Genomic DNA, 16273 nt, shown 5'->3' with positions numbered 1-16273 from the left:
TCTCTCTCTCTCTCTCTCTCTCTCTCTCTCTCTCTCTCTCTCTCTCTCTCTCCTTCTAATTCGGATACCTCGATTAACCGGACGTAAGCGAGGCCGGTCCGAAGATTGAGTTAAGTCGCTCCACTGCCCTTAACACTCCGCAAGTTATCCGGACGCCTCGATTATCCGGACTCACTTTCCATAACTCCCTCTATTATCCGAATTATGAAGTCGTCACCATTTCGTTTATCCGGACTCGGTTTCAGGAGTTATTGCGAAAAGGAAAAATGAGAGAATTATAGAAAAGGAGGGTGAAAATGGAGGAGAAGAAGAAAAGTAAGAAAAATAGAGGATTGAGAAGTAGGAAAAATGAAGGAGGAGGAGGAGGAGGAGGAGGAGGAGGAGGAGGACGAGGAGGAGGAGGAGGAGGAAGAGGAGGAGGAAGAGGAGAGTTGATTGTAGAGAAGGAATGGAAAAGAAAGAAGAAAATAAGAAAACTAAGGAAAATAAATAAATGATTGAGAAATAAGAGAAATGATGGAGGAGGAAGAGGAGGAAGAGGAGGAGGAAGAGGAGAGAAAACTGTAGAGAAGAAAGAGATAAAAACAGAAGGAAAGGAAGAAAACTAAGAAGAAATAGATAAAGGATTGAGAAATAAGAGAAATGAAGGAAGAAGAAAAGGAGGAGGAGGAGGAGGAGGAGGAGGAAGAGAACGAGGAGGAGGAGGAGGAGGAGGAGGGACCCTGTCTTACTCCCTGGCGTCTCTAAGTCATCAGTTTTATTGACAAGTATGTGTGATGACTCTTACTCACGCAACTAACACCCCCCTTTCCCCCTTCCATCCCCTTCCTGCCCTCTGTCACCCCCTACTGTAGTCATTTCCCCTCCCATCCCTTCCCCTGCCCTCCTCTTCCAGCCAAGCCAATCTTCCTTTGACTTATCTTCCCTACCCTGTACTGAACTTCACCTCTTCCCCTGCCAAACCCTGCCAGACCACTCAATCCTGCCTTATGTCACGTGATTCTTAGCTCGTTCCCCTGTTTCGTTAACCTGTACTGGATTTCACCTCTTTCCCTGCCAAACCCTGCAAATTGTCTCACCATTCCCTTATGTTATTTGATTCTTGTTCCTTCTTTTGTCTATCTTCCCCTGTCTATCTTCCCCTGTCATCTTCCCCTTGCCCTCCCTGCAATACCCTTCATCCTTCCCCTGCCAATCCCCTGTCAGTTAATCTACATTTGCTTGCATATAATTTTTTCATTTTGCTTTTTTTTTGCAACTAATAGGCTGTTATGGAGAGCGAGAGCGAGAGCGAGAGAGAGAGAGAGAGAGAGAGAGAGAGAGAGAGAGAGAGAGAGAAACAGAGGATAATGAGGAAGAGAAATATAAGAATGAATAATGTACAATGAGATAATGGCCGTGTGATGTGTGTTTAGCATGCAAGCGAAGGAGGAGGAGGAGGAGGAGGAAGAGAAGAAGCAATAGAACGTACAGAATGAGAAGGAGAGAAGGGGGAAAGAGAGGGAGAGAAGCGAGGGAGGAAGGGTACAGATGTGGGGAAGAAGTAGTAATAGGAGTAGGAGTAGGAGGAAGAGGAGGAGGAGGAGGAGGAGGAGGAGGAGAAGGAGGAGGAGAAGACAATTAAGACGCAGAGGAAAGCTTAAAGAAAGACTAACCAAAGGAAATCTACCTCAAACGCCCCCAAATAATCCCGAATAATGATCGAATGAAAGTAATTGCAAGAAATGAGCGAGTCTTTGGAATCGCCAAGTATTATATGATTAAGAAAACAATTACGACGGATAATGAAACGCTACGAAAACAAACGAAACACGAACGCAAACTTAAGCAGCGAAATAGAGGATGAGAACAGTTTAGAAATGTTGAAAAAAAAAAAAAGGCGGAAAAATAAAAGAAAAATTGGGATAAATAGGAATAGAGCGAATAAATATAAGAAAAAAAATGAAAACGAACGAAATAGAGAATAGTTAAGAAATGTTGAAGAAAAGGCGAAAAATAAAGAAGAAAAAAGAGAAACTTGAAAAAAAGGCGAAAAATAATGAAAAAAACAAGGAAAAAAGTGAATGAAACAGAGGAATAAAAGAAAAATAAGAAAATGAAAGAAAACACGAACGAATAAAATAGAAGAAAAAAAAAAAAAAATTTTTTTTGAACTAAGACGAAAAAAAAGGCACAAAATGACAAAAAAAAAAAAACAGCGAATTTAAAGATAGAAATAAATAAAGCAGAGAGAGAAAAGAAAAAAAAAAAAAAACACGATACAAAAAAAAAATAGATCAAATAAAAGCAAATAAAACAAGAACAAAAAAAAAAGAACATTGAACCGAAGGAAGGAATAAGAACCAACCACAATAATGATAAAAGGGAGAAAGAGAGATAGAGAAAAAAAGAAGAAAATGAAGAAAACAAGTGAGAATATTAGAGATAAAGAGAAAGAAATTGCCTTCATAACGTAACAAGGAAGACAAGCAAGGTGGAGGAAGGAAGGAATAAGAAACGAGGCGATAAAGAGGGAAATAAGAAAGAAAACAAAAAAATATAGAAAAATAGCAAAGAAAAATGTAATATTCTCGACCTCGTATTAGAGAGAGAGAGAGAGAGAGAGAGAGAGAGAGAGAGAGAGAGAGAGAGAGAGAGAGAGAGAGGGTTGGCGAGAGAAGGGTGCGGGAGAACATGCATTTCTCCTTCTCTCTCTCTCTCTCTCTCTCTCTCTCTCTCTCACGTGGTATGAAGCAAAACACGACAAAAATAATAACCAGGAATGCGAAGGAATGAAATAAACACGCAAAAAGAAATAAAAAATCGAGAGAGAGAGAGAGAGAGAGAGAGAGAGAGAGAGAGAGAGAGAGAGAGAGAGAGAGAGAGAGAGAGAGAGAAGCAGGAGGCGAAAGGAGGAAATGAGGGAAGCAAAGGAGGAGAGCTAAGTACAGAGGGGAGGAAGAGAGAGAGCGAGAGAGAGGGGGAGAGAAGGGAGAAAGAGAGAGAGGAGAGAGGGAGGTAGCTTAAACACATGAGGGGAAAGAAGGTAAGCTGATGATGATCTGGTATGTAATGGTTAACTTTCCCCTTTCAAAAGTGCCCCGATGCAAAACTTTAATTGTAGACTTAAGCTGGACCATCCCCGCCCATTATTACCACCGCCCCACCCCGCCTCGCCCCGCCCCGGTAACACTTCACGGGTATTGATAAGGTGAGATACAGAAATGGTGAAAAAAAATAAAGAATATATCGCCCCGTCCTTTATTACCACTGAACCGCAACGCCCCACCCCGCCCCGCCCCGGTAACACTTCACGGGGTATTGATAAGGTGAGACACAGATATGGTGAAAAAAAATATATCGCCCCACATCGCGTTACCACCACCCCGTCCCGCCTCGTCCCGGCCCCGGCAACATTTCACGAAGTATTTATTTATTTATTTATTTTTTTTTGTGGGACATTAGAAGCTGGTTCGAGGCAACAAAGGATTATAAAAACAGGTCCACTTGATTGCCAGTTTCCTTAAAGACCAAATTATTTAAGTTGAGATACAGATATGATGAAAAAAGTGTTAATAAATGAAATTCAACTCAAATGAACTTCACAGGTACAAACGGTAAAGGTAACCCTATTTTTTCAATCAAAGGTAAACAGGTAAGGTGAAAAATAAAGGTGAAAGAAATGAAGTTATTGAAAGTAAATGAAAGGTTGATGTATCGTAGAAAATGTGACGTGTTGCATTGTGTTTTGGTTAAAGAAAATGGGAATTGAGGAGGCGTCATCTGCAGTGGTGGTGATGGTGATGGTGGTGGTGGTGGTGGTGGTGATGAACGCAATACTGATGCAAAAAGTGTAACAACGAAAAATATTGAAGCGAAAAAAAAGACAAATGAAGACAAGATGATTAGCAGGCTTGAGCAACACACTCACACACACACACACACACACACACACACACACACACACACACACACACACACACACACACACACACACACACACACTACATACATAAACATGCACATTATCACTCAAACAACACTGCTTCACTCATTACCACTCTTCACTGTTGAAATTTAGGTCTGAAGCAATATTCATGAACCCAAATACTTTCCAAACTCCAAAAAACAATAAAAGAGACAAACCGAGGGAAAGAAAACATACCTAACCTAACCTAACCTAACCTAACCTAACCTAACCTAATTAACAACAAAATAATGGCCAAAAACCCCCAAAAAACATTAATTTCTCTTAATTTAATCTTCATTGGACAGAGAGACTCCACCAATGATGACGATAGACAAACAACCACGTTCCTATTCTCGTCTACTTATTTTAATGGTAAACTCAAGTAGAATCATTCCTGGAAAATCTGGCTGTGTATTAACGAGCGACTCAATGGAAGTGATGAATACAAGTCAAACAGATCAGTCACAGCCACAGAATGCTTAATTCACGGGAAATGTACCAAATTCCTACTAATAGAACACATTGCCTTCAGTTTTTCTCTTTTCTATGCTAATATGTGTTTTCTGTCTTTGTGTTCCTTGTGTCAACCTTACCACCACCATCACCACCACTACTATTACTACTACTACTACTACTACTACTACTACTACTGCTGTTATTACTGTATCATCTACTGCCACTACTACTATTATGACAACAATAATTACTACTACTACTACTACTACTACTACTACTACTTTGCTACCACCATTACCACTGCTACTTATAATATTGAAAACAAATACATCTGCTACAGTAACTACAATTTATACTATTATTACCACTATTACCACCACCACAACCACCACCACCACCACCACCACCACCACCACAAACAAAACAACTATTACTCTCCCCTCTCTCTCTCTCTCTCTCTCTCCCCTCCCCACTCTACAGACAATAGCCACTTTCAAAACCCAACACGCCAATGGACTTTCCGCCTTAAGAATACATGCAAATAAGGACTAATTTCCCCCACAAGTCTCTCTCTCCCTCACGCGACGCAAAAATGAGCCAATGACGTAACAGGTGACGAAATAGTTGTTAGATTACGATACTAGTAGAATATCTGGTGTGAGGAAGAAGGGGTGGTGGGGGGGAGGTGTTGATTAGGGGGGGGAGAGAGAGAGAGAGAGAAAGGGAGAGAGAGAGATATGAGGAAAGAAAACAGTTAAGGTATTATAGACAATCTCTCTCTCTCTCTCTCTCTCTCTCTCTCTCTCTCTCTTAACCCAAAATGCAGCAATAAATCAATACTTTACTGAACACTAAGCACATTTTCAACACACCAGAGGGACTTAAGCTTTCCCTCCTCTCTCCTTCCCTCCCTCCTTCTCTCCTTCCTCCTCCTTCTCTCCTTCTCTCCCCCTTCTTCCTCCCACCATTACTTCTTTCCTCCCTCTCCCTCTTTCTCCAACTGCCTCCTTCCTTCCCTGCCTCCCCACAATGAAGTCATTTTTATATTTCGCAGACAAGGAAGACGAAGTGTGAAAATTCGATATTTTTACAATTCACCAGCTTTGTACGTGACTTCGTGTGTCATTCCCTCAGCGACACTCGAGCTCAGAATAACATGCCTAATTCCATACTATTGCCAGCCTTGAGAGAGAGAGAGAGAGAGAGAGAGAGAGAGAGAGAGAGAGAGAGAGAGAGAGAGAGAATACACAGAACAGACGTGCTAATCAGATGACATAAGTAAACTACATCTCTCTCTCTCTCTCTCTCTCTCTCTCTCTCTCAGGCAATTTCCACACGAGACTTTCCCTCCCATTAAAACCTTGTGGGGGGTAAGAGAGAAGAAGGAGGAGGAGGAGGAGGAGGAGGAGGAGGAGGAGGAGGAGGAGGAGGAGGAGGAGGAGGAGGAGGAAGGAAATAGACGAAGAGTTCAAGGAAGGAAGAAAAATGAGAATAAAAATGTCAGAAAGAGAAAAAAGAAATAAAATAATAAAATAAATAACATCGATTTGTGGATGATTTGTCGCAAGAGAGAGAGAGAGAGAGAGAGAGATATATATATATATATATATATATATATATATATATATATATATATATATATATATATATATATAAATCAAACATGCTTCTTTTAGTCTCTTATCTTATCGCTTGCCTCTGATACTCATCGTGCATCTGGCAACTGTTACTTTCCCTCCCCGTCTCCCACACGTACGGGAACGGTAAGAAAGCGACTCCCTGGAAATTCTTCGTTATTTTATCTATTACTCTCAACGTATCTTGCATCACACGAGGGAGAAGGGAAGACAGCGGCGATCATTCTTTGCCTTTTTACGTTCTTTTCACACAATTTTGTCTCTCTCGCGATGTAAGAGGGCAAAAAAGTAAAACGTGCTATTGAAAAGTGATACATTCTTAGTCTTTGTTTACGTGTGTCCTTGAGTGACCGAACAATCTAGAGTTGTACTGACAAGGCTGACACACACACACACACACACACACACACACACACACACACACACACAGAGAGAGAGAGAGAGAGAGAGAGAGAGAGAGAGAGAGAGAGAGAGAGAGAGAGAGAGAGAGAGAGAGAGAGAGAGAGAGAGAGAGAGAGAGAGAGAGAGAGAGAGAGCGTATGAAGAATTATGGGAACACGAAATGAGACAGAATTCACGCAAAAAGCAGAGAGAGAGAGAGAGAGAGAGAGAGAGAGAGAGAGAGAGAGAGAGAGAGAGAGAGAGAGAGAGATAGTTGGCACGTCTCCAGTGTGTGTGACTCCTCTCTGCTTCAATTTATTAGGTTAACGTGGAGGTTCGATGCCAGTCCTAAGAAGAACCTTTGAATCCGCATTCTGAAAAACGGAAACAAATGTGCGAGTTGGATTTCAAGTGGATTTCATCTCCCGCGTGTTTTATGAGTGTAAGGAGCGCGCTGACGTGACTTATGCCTTCTCGGGTGGCATTCCTCGACGTCTCCTCCCTTGTTTATGTTTTGTTTATGCGCCTCTGCTTGTCAGGCGCGAGTGAAGCCGGTCTCATTTGCATCTAGACCCTCGAAAACTTGCCCGGTCCCTTTCTCAACTCAAGCTTCCTGATTATCGAGGCTTTTTCTGTGCTGGAGTTCATTTTTTAGTGATTTTGTGTTTGATGGGATCAAATTTCAGATACTCCTTGTCCTTCTCCTTCTCCTCCTTTTTCTCCTCCTCCTTGTTGCTGTCCTCTTCTTTCCCTTCACAAATATCACTGAATGTCTGATACCTCGCCTCCTCCTTCTCCTCCTCCTCCTCTTCCTCTCTAAACCACAAAACCCCTGTCCCTTACTCCTTCCCCTCCTTCCTCTCCTTCCTCCTCTTCACACCTGCGTCTTAATGAGCTGGCTGGAGAAGAAAGGCGAGTCAAGGTGAGTTCTTCGGCTTGTTTTGATGTGGTACTCCGCTGATTCAGAGTGAGAGTGGGAGAGAGGAAGAGGGAGAAAGAGAGAGAGTGAGGGAAAGGTGAGAGAAGGTCAAGGAAGAGAATGATAAAATGGTGAAAATGATACAAAATATAAAAAAAGTGATTTGGTGTTTTTGTCTCTGTTTCTCTTGGTCTGTCTTTCTGTTTGTCTGTCTGTTTCTGTGTGTGTGTGTGTGTGTGTGTGTGTGTGTGTGTGTGTGTGTGTGTGTGTGTGTGTGTGTGTGTGTGTGTTGTAATTTCCTCCACCTCATATTTTTCTCTCCCTACTTTCTTCCTCCCATCCTTCCTTCCGTCCCCTCCTCCTCGCTTCCTATCCATCAAGCTAACTAAACACACAGTAATTGTAAGGAGAATGTAATTAAATAGATCGTGTTTTCAGAGGAGTTTCCCCTTGAAAAGAAAAACGGGGTGGAATCTCTTCTATTTTCTACACGCTCACGACACCGAAAAGAATCCAATACTCTAATGATAATAAAACCCTTTTAGTTTAATTCTTTATATGGATTTTTTTGTAGTTTTTAAAGGGTAACTACAATTTCGAGGAGTTAGTGTTGGAAATATTAGAAAAAGTGAAGATTTATGATGAAAAGATGAAGAAAATAAAGGTTCTGATTCGCTATTCTTTATTTTGATCCTACGTAAAGAGGTTTAAATCTCTTTGAACGCTTAGCTATCAGAATTCAAATATACAAAGAAGGAATTCGATATATAGCGCAAATATATGAAAAAAAAAAACTAAGAAAACAAAGTAATAAATTTAGAATGTACTTGATAAGGGTTTTGATCCCATAAAAACAAAAAAGAGGTTTTGATCTCTTATGGTGAGACAAATAAAGGTTTCAGAATCTCTTTAAAAAGGATTTAATCTCTCCATTCCTTCAAGACTCAAAATATACGAGTAACTTTATAATTTCACCTTGTTACCTGGAAATTAACTCACCTACACACCTTTACTTTCACTCATACACTTTGTTCGAGAGACAGATACCTTCACGTAAACCCTTTCTTCTCACTCTTCAAAGGCCTTCAAAGCACATCATAAACCCACAAAGGCCGAAAAATAGCACAAAAAACACTGCTTCTTTTATCTGTCACCCACGTCTCTCTCTCCTCTCACACCTGTTTCCCTCAGTTCGGCGGCTGTTTCAGGTTCAACACTCCCTCTTCCCTCTCCCCGCTTCCCGTGTCGCCACTGCAGCAATCAGGGCTAATAATACTGCCTTTATGATCAGTCTGAATTAACACAACGACCGCCAGAACTACCCTCTCAAATTTGTGGCGTCGAGAGAAAGAGGAAAAGTGAAGGTAGTAGTGGTGGTGGTGGTGATGGTGGTGGTGAGGTAGTGTTAGTAGTCTATCTTCTCTTTCTCTTCTTTCTCCCTCTTTTCTACTCTTTCTCCTCTTCTTTCTTTCTCTGTTTCTTTTTTCTTATGTGTCCAGGTAAGTCTTCTTCTTCTTCTTCTTCCTCTTCTTCTTCCTTCCCTAAATGCTGTCTTCCCCCTCTTCCTAATCCTCCATCTCCTCTTGATTCCTTCCTCAACCTATCCTCTTCCTCTTTCTTGCAGCCTGTACACCTCCTCTTCCTCCTCCTTATCTTCCACATTTCCTACCCACATAGCACGTCTCTCTCTCTCTCTCTCTCTCTCTCTCTCTCAGACACACAAATACACGTAATTTTTCCCGTGTTGCAAACTTTTCCGAGTGAAGTACACGCGAGGGTCGTTAAAATTCAACTTTCTGGAGGGAGAAGGGAGAGGCTGAGAGATAGAGAGAGAGAGGAGGAGAGAGAGAGGGAGCGGGGGAGAGAGAGAGAGAGAGGGGGAGAGCCAATACCTTAGCGTAGATATATCGTCTCCCTCAATTTGTATTCCTGTGAAGCGTAGAATTAAAGCCAACTTTTAATAGATTTATTCTCATAGTTTCCCTGAGTGATGGCTTCCCGCTAGGCTGGAATCCACCTGAGTTTCTTCGCCCAGGTAAACAGCGGGTCAAAGGTGGGAGAGGGGAGAGGGGAGGGAGGGGAACGTGAGAGGGATAAGGAAGGAAAAGAAGGAAAGAAGAGTTAATAATGCAAACGAAGGAGAAAAGAAAGGAAAGGGGAAAAGTACAGATAGAATGAAGGAAGAAAGGAAAGATTTGAGGTGGGAGAGGGGAAAGAGGAGAGGAGAGAGGGGAGAGGGGAAGGGGGAATGTGAGAGAGGAAGAGAGAGATGAGAAGATAAAATATGATGATAAGGAAGGATGGAATGAGAAGGAAAAGAAAGAAAGAAGAAAGGAATAGATGATAAATATGCAAACGAAGAAGGGAAGAAAAGAAGGAAGAAAAATACAAACAGAAGGAAAGAAGGATAAAAATAACGAAGAAAAATAAAGAAAATAGAAGGAAAGGAAGCAAAAAAGTGAGAAATGCGACCAAAAAACAGAGAGAGAGAGAGAGAGAGAGAGAGAGAGAGAGAGAGAGAGAGAGAGAGAGAGAGAGAGAGAGATGGTTCAGGTGACGATAACGACGAAAAAGCACAAGATTAGCAGATACTCGTTTCACTCACTCGCACGATTTCACTCCACCAAATGTACTAAGTTTCCCACAAAAATCCTCCTTTTAACAACCAAATGAGCGGTTTCCCTTGCCTCTCTGGACACTGGGAGAGCTTTGATGGCGGAGGAGGAGGAGGAGGAGGAGGAGGAGGAGGAGGAGGAGGAGGAGGAGGCAGAAGGAAGACGAAAGGTAGAATGGTAGAAGGGAAAGGAAAGGGAGGAAAAGATATGGAGGAAAAGGAAGAATAAGAAGAGGAGGAGGAGGAAGAGGAGGAGGAGGAGGAGGAGGAGGAGGAGGAGGAGGAGGAGGAGGAGGAGGAGGAGGAGGAGGAGAGGAGGATTGAATAAAATAAGAAAGTGACAGAAGAAGAGAGAAAGAAGGAGAAAGAGGAAGAAAAAGGAGAAAATAAAGAGAAAAGAGAGAGAGAGAGAGAGAGAGAGAGAGAGAGAGAGAGAGATGTACACTCGAATCTTAAATCTCAAAGGGAACGAGCTAGAAAAATAAGAAAAAAAGAAAAAAAGAAAAAAAATTGACATCACATTATCGCAATCAAATATTCCGAGGCGACTCAAATTATGAATGAAAATGAATTGCAATCAGAGAGAGAGAGAGAGAGAGAGAGAGAGAGAGAGAGAGAGAGAGAGAGAGAGAGAGAGAATAACGTACATAAAACACCTCATCTCTCTCTCTCTCTCTCTTCCTTCTCATTCCTCCTTCTCCTTCTCTCTTTCTTCTCTTCCTTATTCATCAGTCTATTTTTTTCCCTTCTTTTCTCTTCATCTCTCCCTTCTCTCCTTTCTTGTTTTCCCTCCATGCGTCTCTCTCTCTCTCTCTCTCTCTCTCTCTCTCTCTCTCTTATAACAACAATGATGTGAGGTAATTTTGTCTTTGAGTTTAGTTGGTGGCGATTTTTTGTGGTGCGTGTCGTTATTTGAGGTGAAGTCTGGCGTTGCGAGGGCGAAAGGCCACGAGTAATGCTGCCAACACCCAAAAAACACCAAAAAAAGGGTCAATTTGTATCTACCCGACTCTGCGGAGGTCACCCCACTACACACACACACACACACACACACACACACACACACATGGAGTCTTTCTCTCTTTCTCTTTCTCTCTCTATGTCTTGTGTGTTTTTGTGTGTGTTTTGTTATTTTCTATTTGATTATTCTCTGTCTGTGTGTGTGTCTCTCTTTTTCTCTTTCATTTTCTCTCTTCCTCTCTCTCTCTCTCTCTGAATTCACTCTCAATCCCACACAACTCCTCTCAATCCTATACAAACACTCCTAAACCTATTCCAACCTGACTCAAACCTACAAAAACACAATGAAAACCCACAGCGAACCCTAAGAGAACCTCAAACCTTCTCCAGAACCCACAGAAGGCGACTAAACCCTCGGAAACCTTTAAAACTCACCTAATACCACATCTGATCCTTTTTTTCGTGTTTGAACCTATTCAGATCCCACTTGAAGGTCACCAGCGGCTCCTCGTTCCCTATAAGGTCGCCCAGGTCACTTGGAAACGCGTATTATCCCAGTTGAGTGACCTTAGAATTTCCTGACCACTGTGGACCACGAAAGGTATTTGCTTGGTCTACTAATGTGATTGGCGACCTCGATTGGAGAGACACGAGAAGGAGAAGAGGGAAGGAGAGAAGGAGGGAAGGAGGGAAGGGAAGGAGGGAAAATATGAGGGAGTGATATTCAATGTTTTTTTTTTTTTATGATTTTGGATTCAATTTCTTTCGTTTCTTTTTATCATGTGTGTTTTTTAGGGGGTTTATTTTGTGTTCAGGTGTATTTTTGGTGTTATTGTGCTTTGCCAGGTGAGTTTTTGTGTCTAATTACCTTTTTGTTGAATCATAGGAAGCTGTGTATTTAAAAATGCTTTGCTCTCTACCACGACTGTTTTCCAATGCCACAGAGATGATTAGCAGGGTTTTCATGAGTGTTTCTCCAGTTAACAATACAGAAATCTTGTCACTTTGCCTCTAGAACCGTAAAACACCTTAAAAACTTGTGTCAATTTAAATAAAACCTTTAGAAATAGGGGAGGTGAAGCGCAGCGTTTGAGAACACGAGCTCTGTTACTGAAGGTGTTAGGAACGTGAGAGGAAAGACAAACAAAAGACAAGTACAGGTTCCCACAGGCAATATCGTGTCTCTTTCACCTTTCACCTCTGAACGTAAGAAGAAAACGATTGGTGAGAGAAACAAGAGTATAGATTCAAGACGATTTAAACTTAATCCTTTCAGTACCAGGACGAGTTTCCATATTAATTCTGGTGACTACTTGGTGATTTTATACAGCTTCAGAAACTCATGTTGGAGGATTAAAATAGTGAAGACTGTGGCCATTAATCTTCTGACCTCCATAGACTCTTCCTAATGTCAATACGTTCTAATCGTACTCGAATCTCAAGGTAAAAAATGTGTCCCAGTATTAAAAGGGTTTATACTTGTTTTTTGTTGAAGGAATGTAAATACTCCTGCAATATTCCAGTTAATATTACGCCTCGCCTCACCTCTCACCTTTGAATCTAAGAAGGAAACGATTTGTGAGTGAAAAAGAGAGTATTGATTCAGAACGCGTTTGAGGGAAAGGTAGATACAAGGTAGATACAAGATGATAACAGGTTTTCACAGGTAATTTCCAGTTCCCGGCACCTTTCACCTCTTGCAGCGAGAAGGAAGCGATTGGTGATAGAAAAGAAAGTAATGATTTGGCAGGAACTAAATTTTCTCTATAAAAACGATGAACAAAAACACATTGAAATTATAACTTTTCACAGACATTAAAAAAAGAATAGATAGAAACAAGAAGAGTTAGAATATATATATACCCATTCAGTACCAAGACGCATTTCCATATTCATTCTGCTTACTATTTAGTGATTTTTATACAGCTTCAGAAACTTATGTGGGAGATTAAAATAGTGAAGACTCTGGCCGTTAATCTGACCTCCATAGACCTTTCCTAATGCCAATAAAATCGTCTAATCACACTCAAAACTTAAGGTAAAAAGGCTTCCCAGTATTGAGGAGGTTAATATATTTTTTTGTATAAGACGGAAGAGATACAAGATACACCTAACTTTTCACAGGTAATTACAACTTTTCACAGGCAACACGAGGAACCGCCGCCCTTCACCTTTGAGACCAAGAAGAAAGCGATTGGCTGAAGTGCAAGAGACTATTGATTTCAACTTGATCGGAGGACAACACGATACACACAAGACTCGCACACGACACGCACATGACACCCACACGACACAGGGACACTAAGGGCGACACTCAAGGCCCACACACGGTAACATAACCCTTAAAACCCCACACGTATGTCACTTTCTCCCATGATAGTGATACAAGGGAGGGAAGGGGAAGAGGTGGGAGTTGAATCATGCGACTGACACCCTTACTTCCCCAACACCCCAACACCATCCTCCCTCTCCCTCTCTCCCAAGCTATAATGACTCTTAAGCATTAACCTATTTGGGGTCAGGGCAAGGCGTTTCCCTCATGACTCACGCACTAAGGTCCATTATCTCTGACACGGCTGGGGAACAATCAACCATATGCTACCTCGTCTATTACCCATTACATCCAATTACCGAATAACCAGATGCTAACTGAAAACAGCCGCACGATGCCGCCCACGCTCTCTCTCTCTGCACGGTTGAGAGAGAGAGAGGGAGATGAACAACGAACTCAGATGCACTCAAAGATGACACACACTCACACACACACACAAAAAAAAAAAAAAAAACGGATAGGAGTAAAAGGAGAGTTTGCTGGGAGAGGTGATGGGAGGGGTGGGAGGGGAGTGGAGTAGGGAGGGGCAGGGGAGGGTCCGACACAAGTGCATGACGTTAGGTTGATATCGTGATGGATTTACGGGTTTGCATGATCGTTAATAACACTCGACCAGGGACGCTACACGCACGCTCTGATGGGATCCTCGGCCGCCAGATGGCACTAATGGCTCAAGCTTCCACTGACGGTATTTTACACACTAGACTTCCTCCCCCCCAGACAACGAAGCGAGACCAGGGAAAGGATGTCACTCAATGCACTAAAAACTTCAACATATCCACTTGTAAATTCTAAATGATGTAACGTACTAGAAGACAAAATAATGAATAGTAACTTCAATTTATTCGTAAAACTAATTCGTTGTGATGCTATAACGTACTGGGTAACGAAATAATGAATAGTAACATATCCACCTTATCTACCTCTTATTATAACGCTCTAAACGAAATAATGGACAAAATACAAAGCTTTTTTGAAATATATTGCTAGTATTCGTGTATGTTAAGTGTATCTTCTTAATAGGAAAGAGAATCGTGCTTTTTAAACTATACATAATAACAATATTTCATGGGTGTATTATAAGTGTTGTGTTCTTTACTTCATGTTTCCTCGTGATATTTCTTCGTGTGTTCGTGTGTGAGTGTGCGTTACGTTGGTACCACTGGCGGACTGCTGATTGCTGATGGCGGAAAATTTAATGAAGAGGGGGAACTGTAGCAATCCATCCCGTGTGCTATATTTAGGCGCCTCCCAGCTTGTACAGCGCCGCCCTCCTTCTCACACCGTACTCTACCACTCACTCCCTCTCTCACTCTCTCTATACCAACTATACAAGAGCAATATACAAGTGTTACTCATCACTACAGAGGCAAGGTAAGGGGAGGCAAGGTAACAGAGAGAGGGAGAAGCAAAGACACTCACACATACTTTACTTTACATCACTACAGCTTTCGAGTTAATCTGAAGTGTCAATCTTAGTGAAGAGAGAAAAAAAAACGTAGTGAGTGAGTGACAAGAGTGAGTGTGTGGGAGGGTGAAGGAGTGTGAGGGGAATATTTGTCAAGGAGAAATATTTACAAGTTGATTGAGGACTTATTGACTGACTGAGTGACTAGATGCTGACTAGATGATTGGCTAAATTGACTGGTTAAACTGACTAGCTTGTTGGAAATAAGTTAACTGACTGATTGATTCACTGACTGAGAAATGACTGACAAAACTAGAATCTGTTGGGTTTACAACATTGACTGACTGAATGAGATAAGACTGACTTAATGAGGATTAGCACAAATTAACTGACTGATTAACTGACTGATTGACCTGCACTGAGAGAAAAGACTGGTTTGCAAGCTGATTGACTGAGTGAGGGGTGACGATCAAGCAAACAAGAGAGGAGTGGTTTGAAGTCCACAGAGACAAGGTAAGTACTGACCATTTGGCATCAGGCAAGGATCGGGTTTCCTACGGCAAGCTGCAATACAAAAACAAAGCTCACTGTATTACCGTCCTTCACACACAGGGGGCAGTTGTATTATTCAGCATTGCATTGAGTTTTCAGTGTGTGAGTGAGAGAGCAGGGCAGTTAACATGTGCTGGCAATAATGTCACTAAAACAACAGATTATTTACTAGTGGTTTGTCTCTCATCCTGATACAGTTTTCATTTCTATATTAGCAATGTATGGAGTGAGCTTGTTTGTTCTCTCTCTCTCTCTCTCTCTCTCTCTCTCTCTCTCTCTCTATTAGTTTGTTTTTGTCTGTATTCATTCCTATTTTCTTACATTAGAAGAGAAAGCCACCCCTCTCTCTCTCTCTCTTTCTTATAGTATGTTTTTCTCTCTATTCACTCCTACTTTCTTACATTAGAAGAGAAAACCACCTCTCTCTCTCTCTCTCTCTCTCTCTCTCTCTCTCTCTCTCTCTCTCTCTCTCTCTCTCTCTCTCTCTCTCTCTCTCTCTCTCTCTCTCTCTCCCTCTAATCATGCTACTTTGTGTGACAGCAACTTTTGACAGCCAGGGAACAGACAGGTCATGAAATATTGATGGTGGAACCTTGGATTATTGTCAGTAATCGTCAATCATTTGAATTGCTGATACCTAATGAGGAGGAAGCTTTTCGTGTGTCCGTAATGAAGTGACTGGAGCTACATTATCATCGCAGTTTGACAGGCAGGAAATAACATGGAACAGACAGTAGTGGAGGGATGGTCAGGGGAAGGCAGTGGGAGGTAGCAGTGAAGGGGACGTGGTAGGAATGGTATAGGTACAAATTGTAGTGGTAATTATATGCATCTGATTCTGAATGGATAAAAGAATGCGTGTAAGTAGAACGTTCAATAACAGTGCCAGCTCATCAACGGGTCTGTTCTTTATTTACGTGTCTAATTCATTATGGTTTCTGAGTTCAGGTAATGCACAAAATGGATTAGAATTTAGGTGTGTGTACGTGTGTGTGTGTGTGTTATATTTCCATTTTCTAACAAAACTAACACTTTTCTACACTGCCAGTATAGTAAAATCCGTAT

General features: G+C 41.7%; 1 protein-coding gene across 1 annotated transcript in view; it reads right to left on the bottom strand.

Moving 5' to 3' along the window:
- LOC123512746 (homeobox protein cut-like) overlaps positions 1-16273 on the bottom strand; it is a 414328-nt gene that overhangs the window by 89731 nt on the left and 308324 nt on the right. Inside the window, 1 exon segment of the mRNA XM_045269319.1 lies at positions 15182-15220. Within this exon segment, the coding sequence (XP_045125254.1) occupies positions 15182-15220 (39 nt within the window).

The sequence above is a fragment of the Portunus trituberculatus genome, chromosome 4 (genome assembly GCF_017591435.1).
Source record: "Portunus trituberculatus isolate SZX2019 chromosome 4, ASM1759143v1, whole genome shotgun sequence".
NCBI lineage: Eukaryota > Metazoa > Arthropoda > Malacostraca > Decapoda > Portunidae > Portunus > Portunus trituberculatus.
This window is presented reverse-complemented; position numbering and strand designations above follow the sequence as displayed.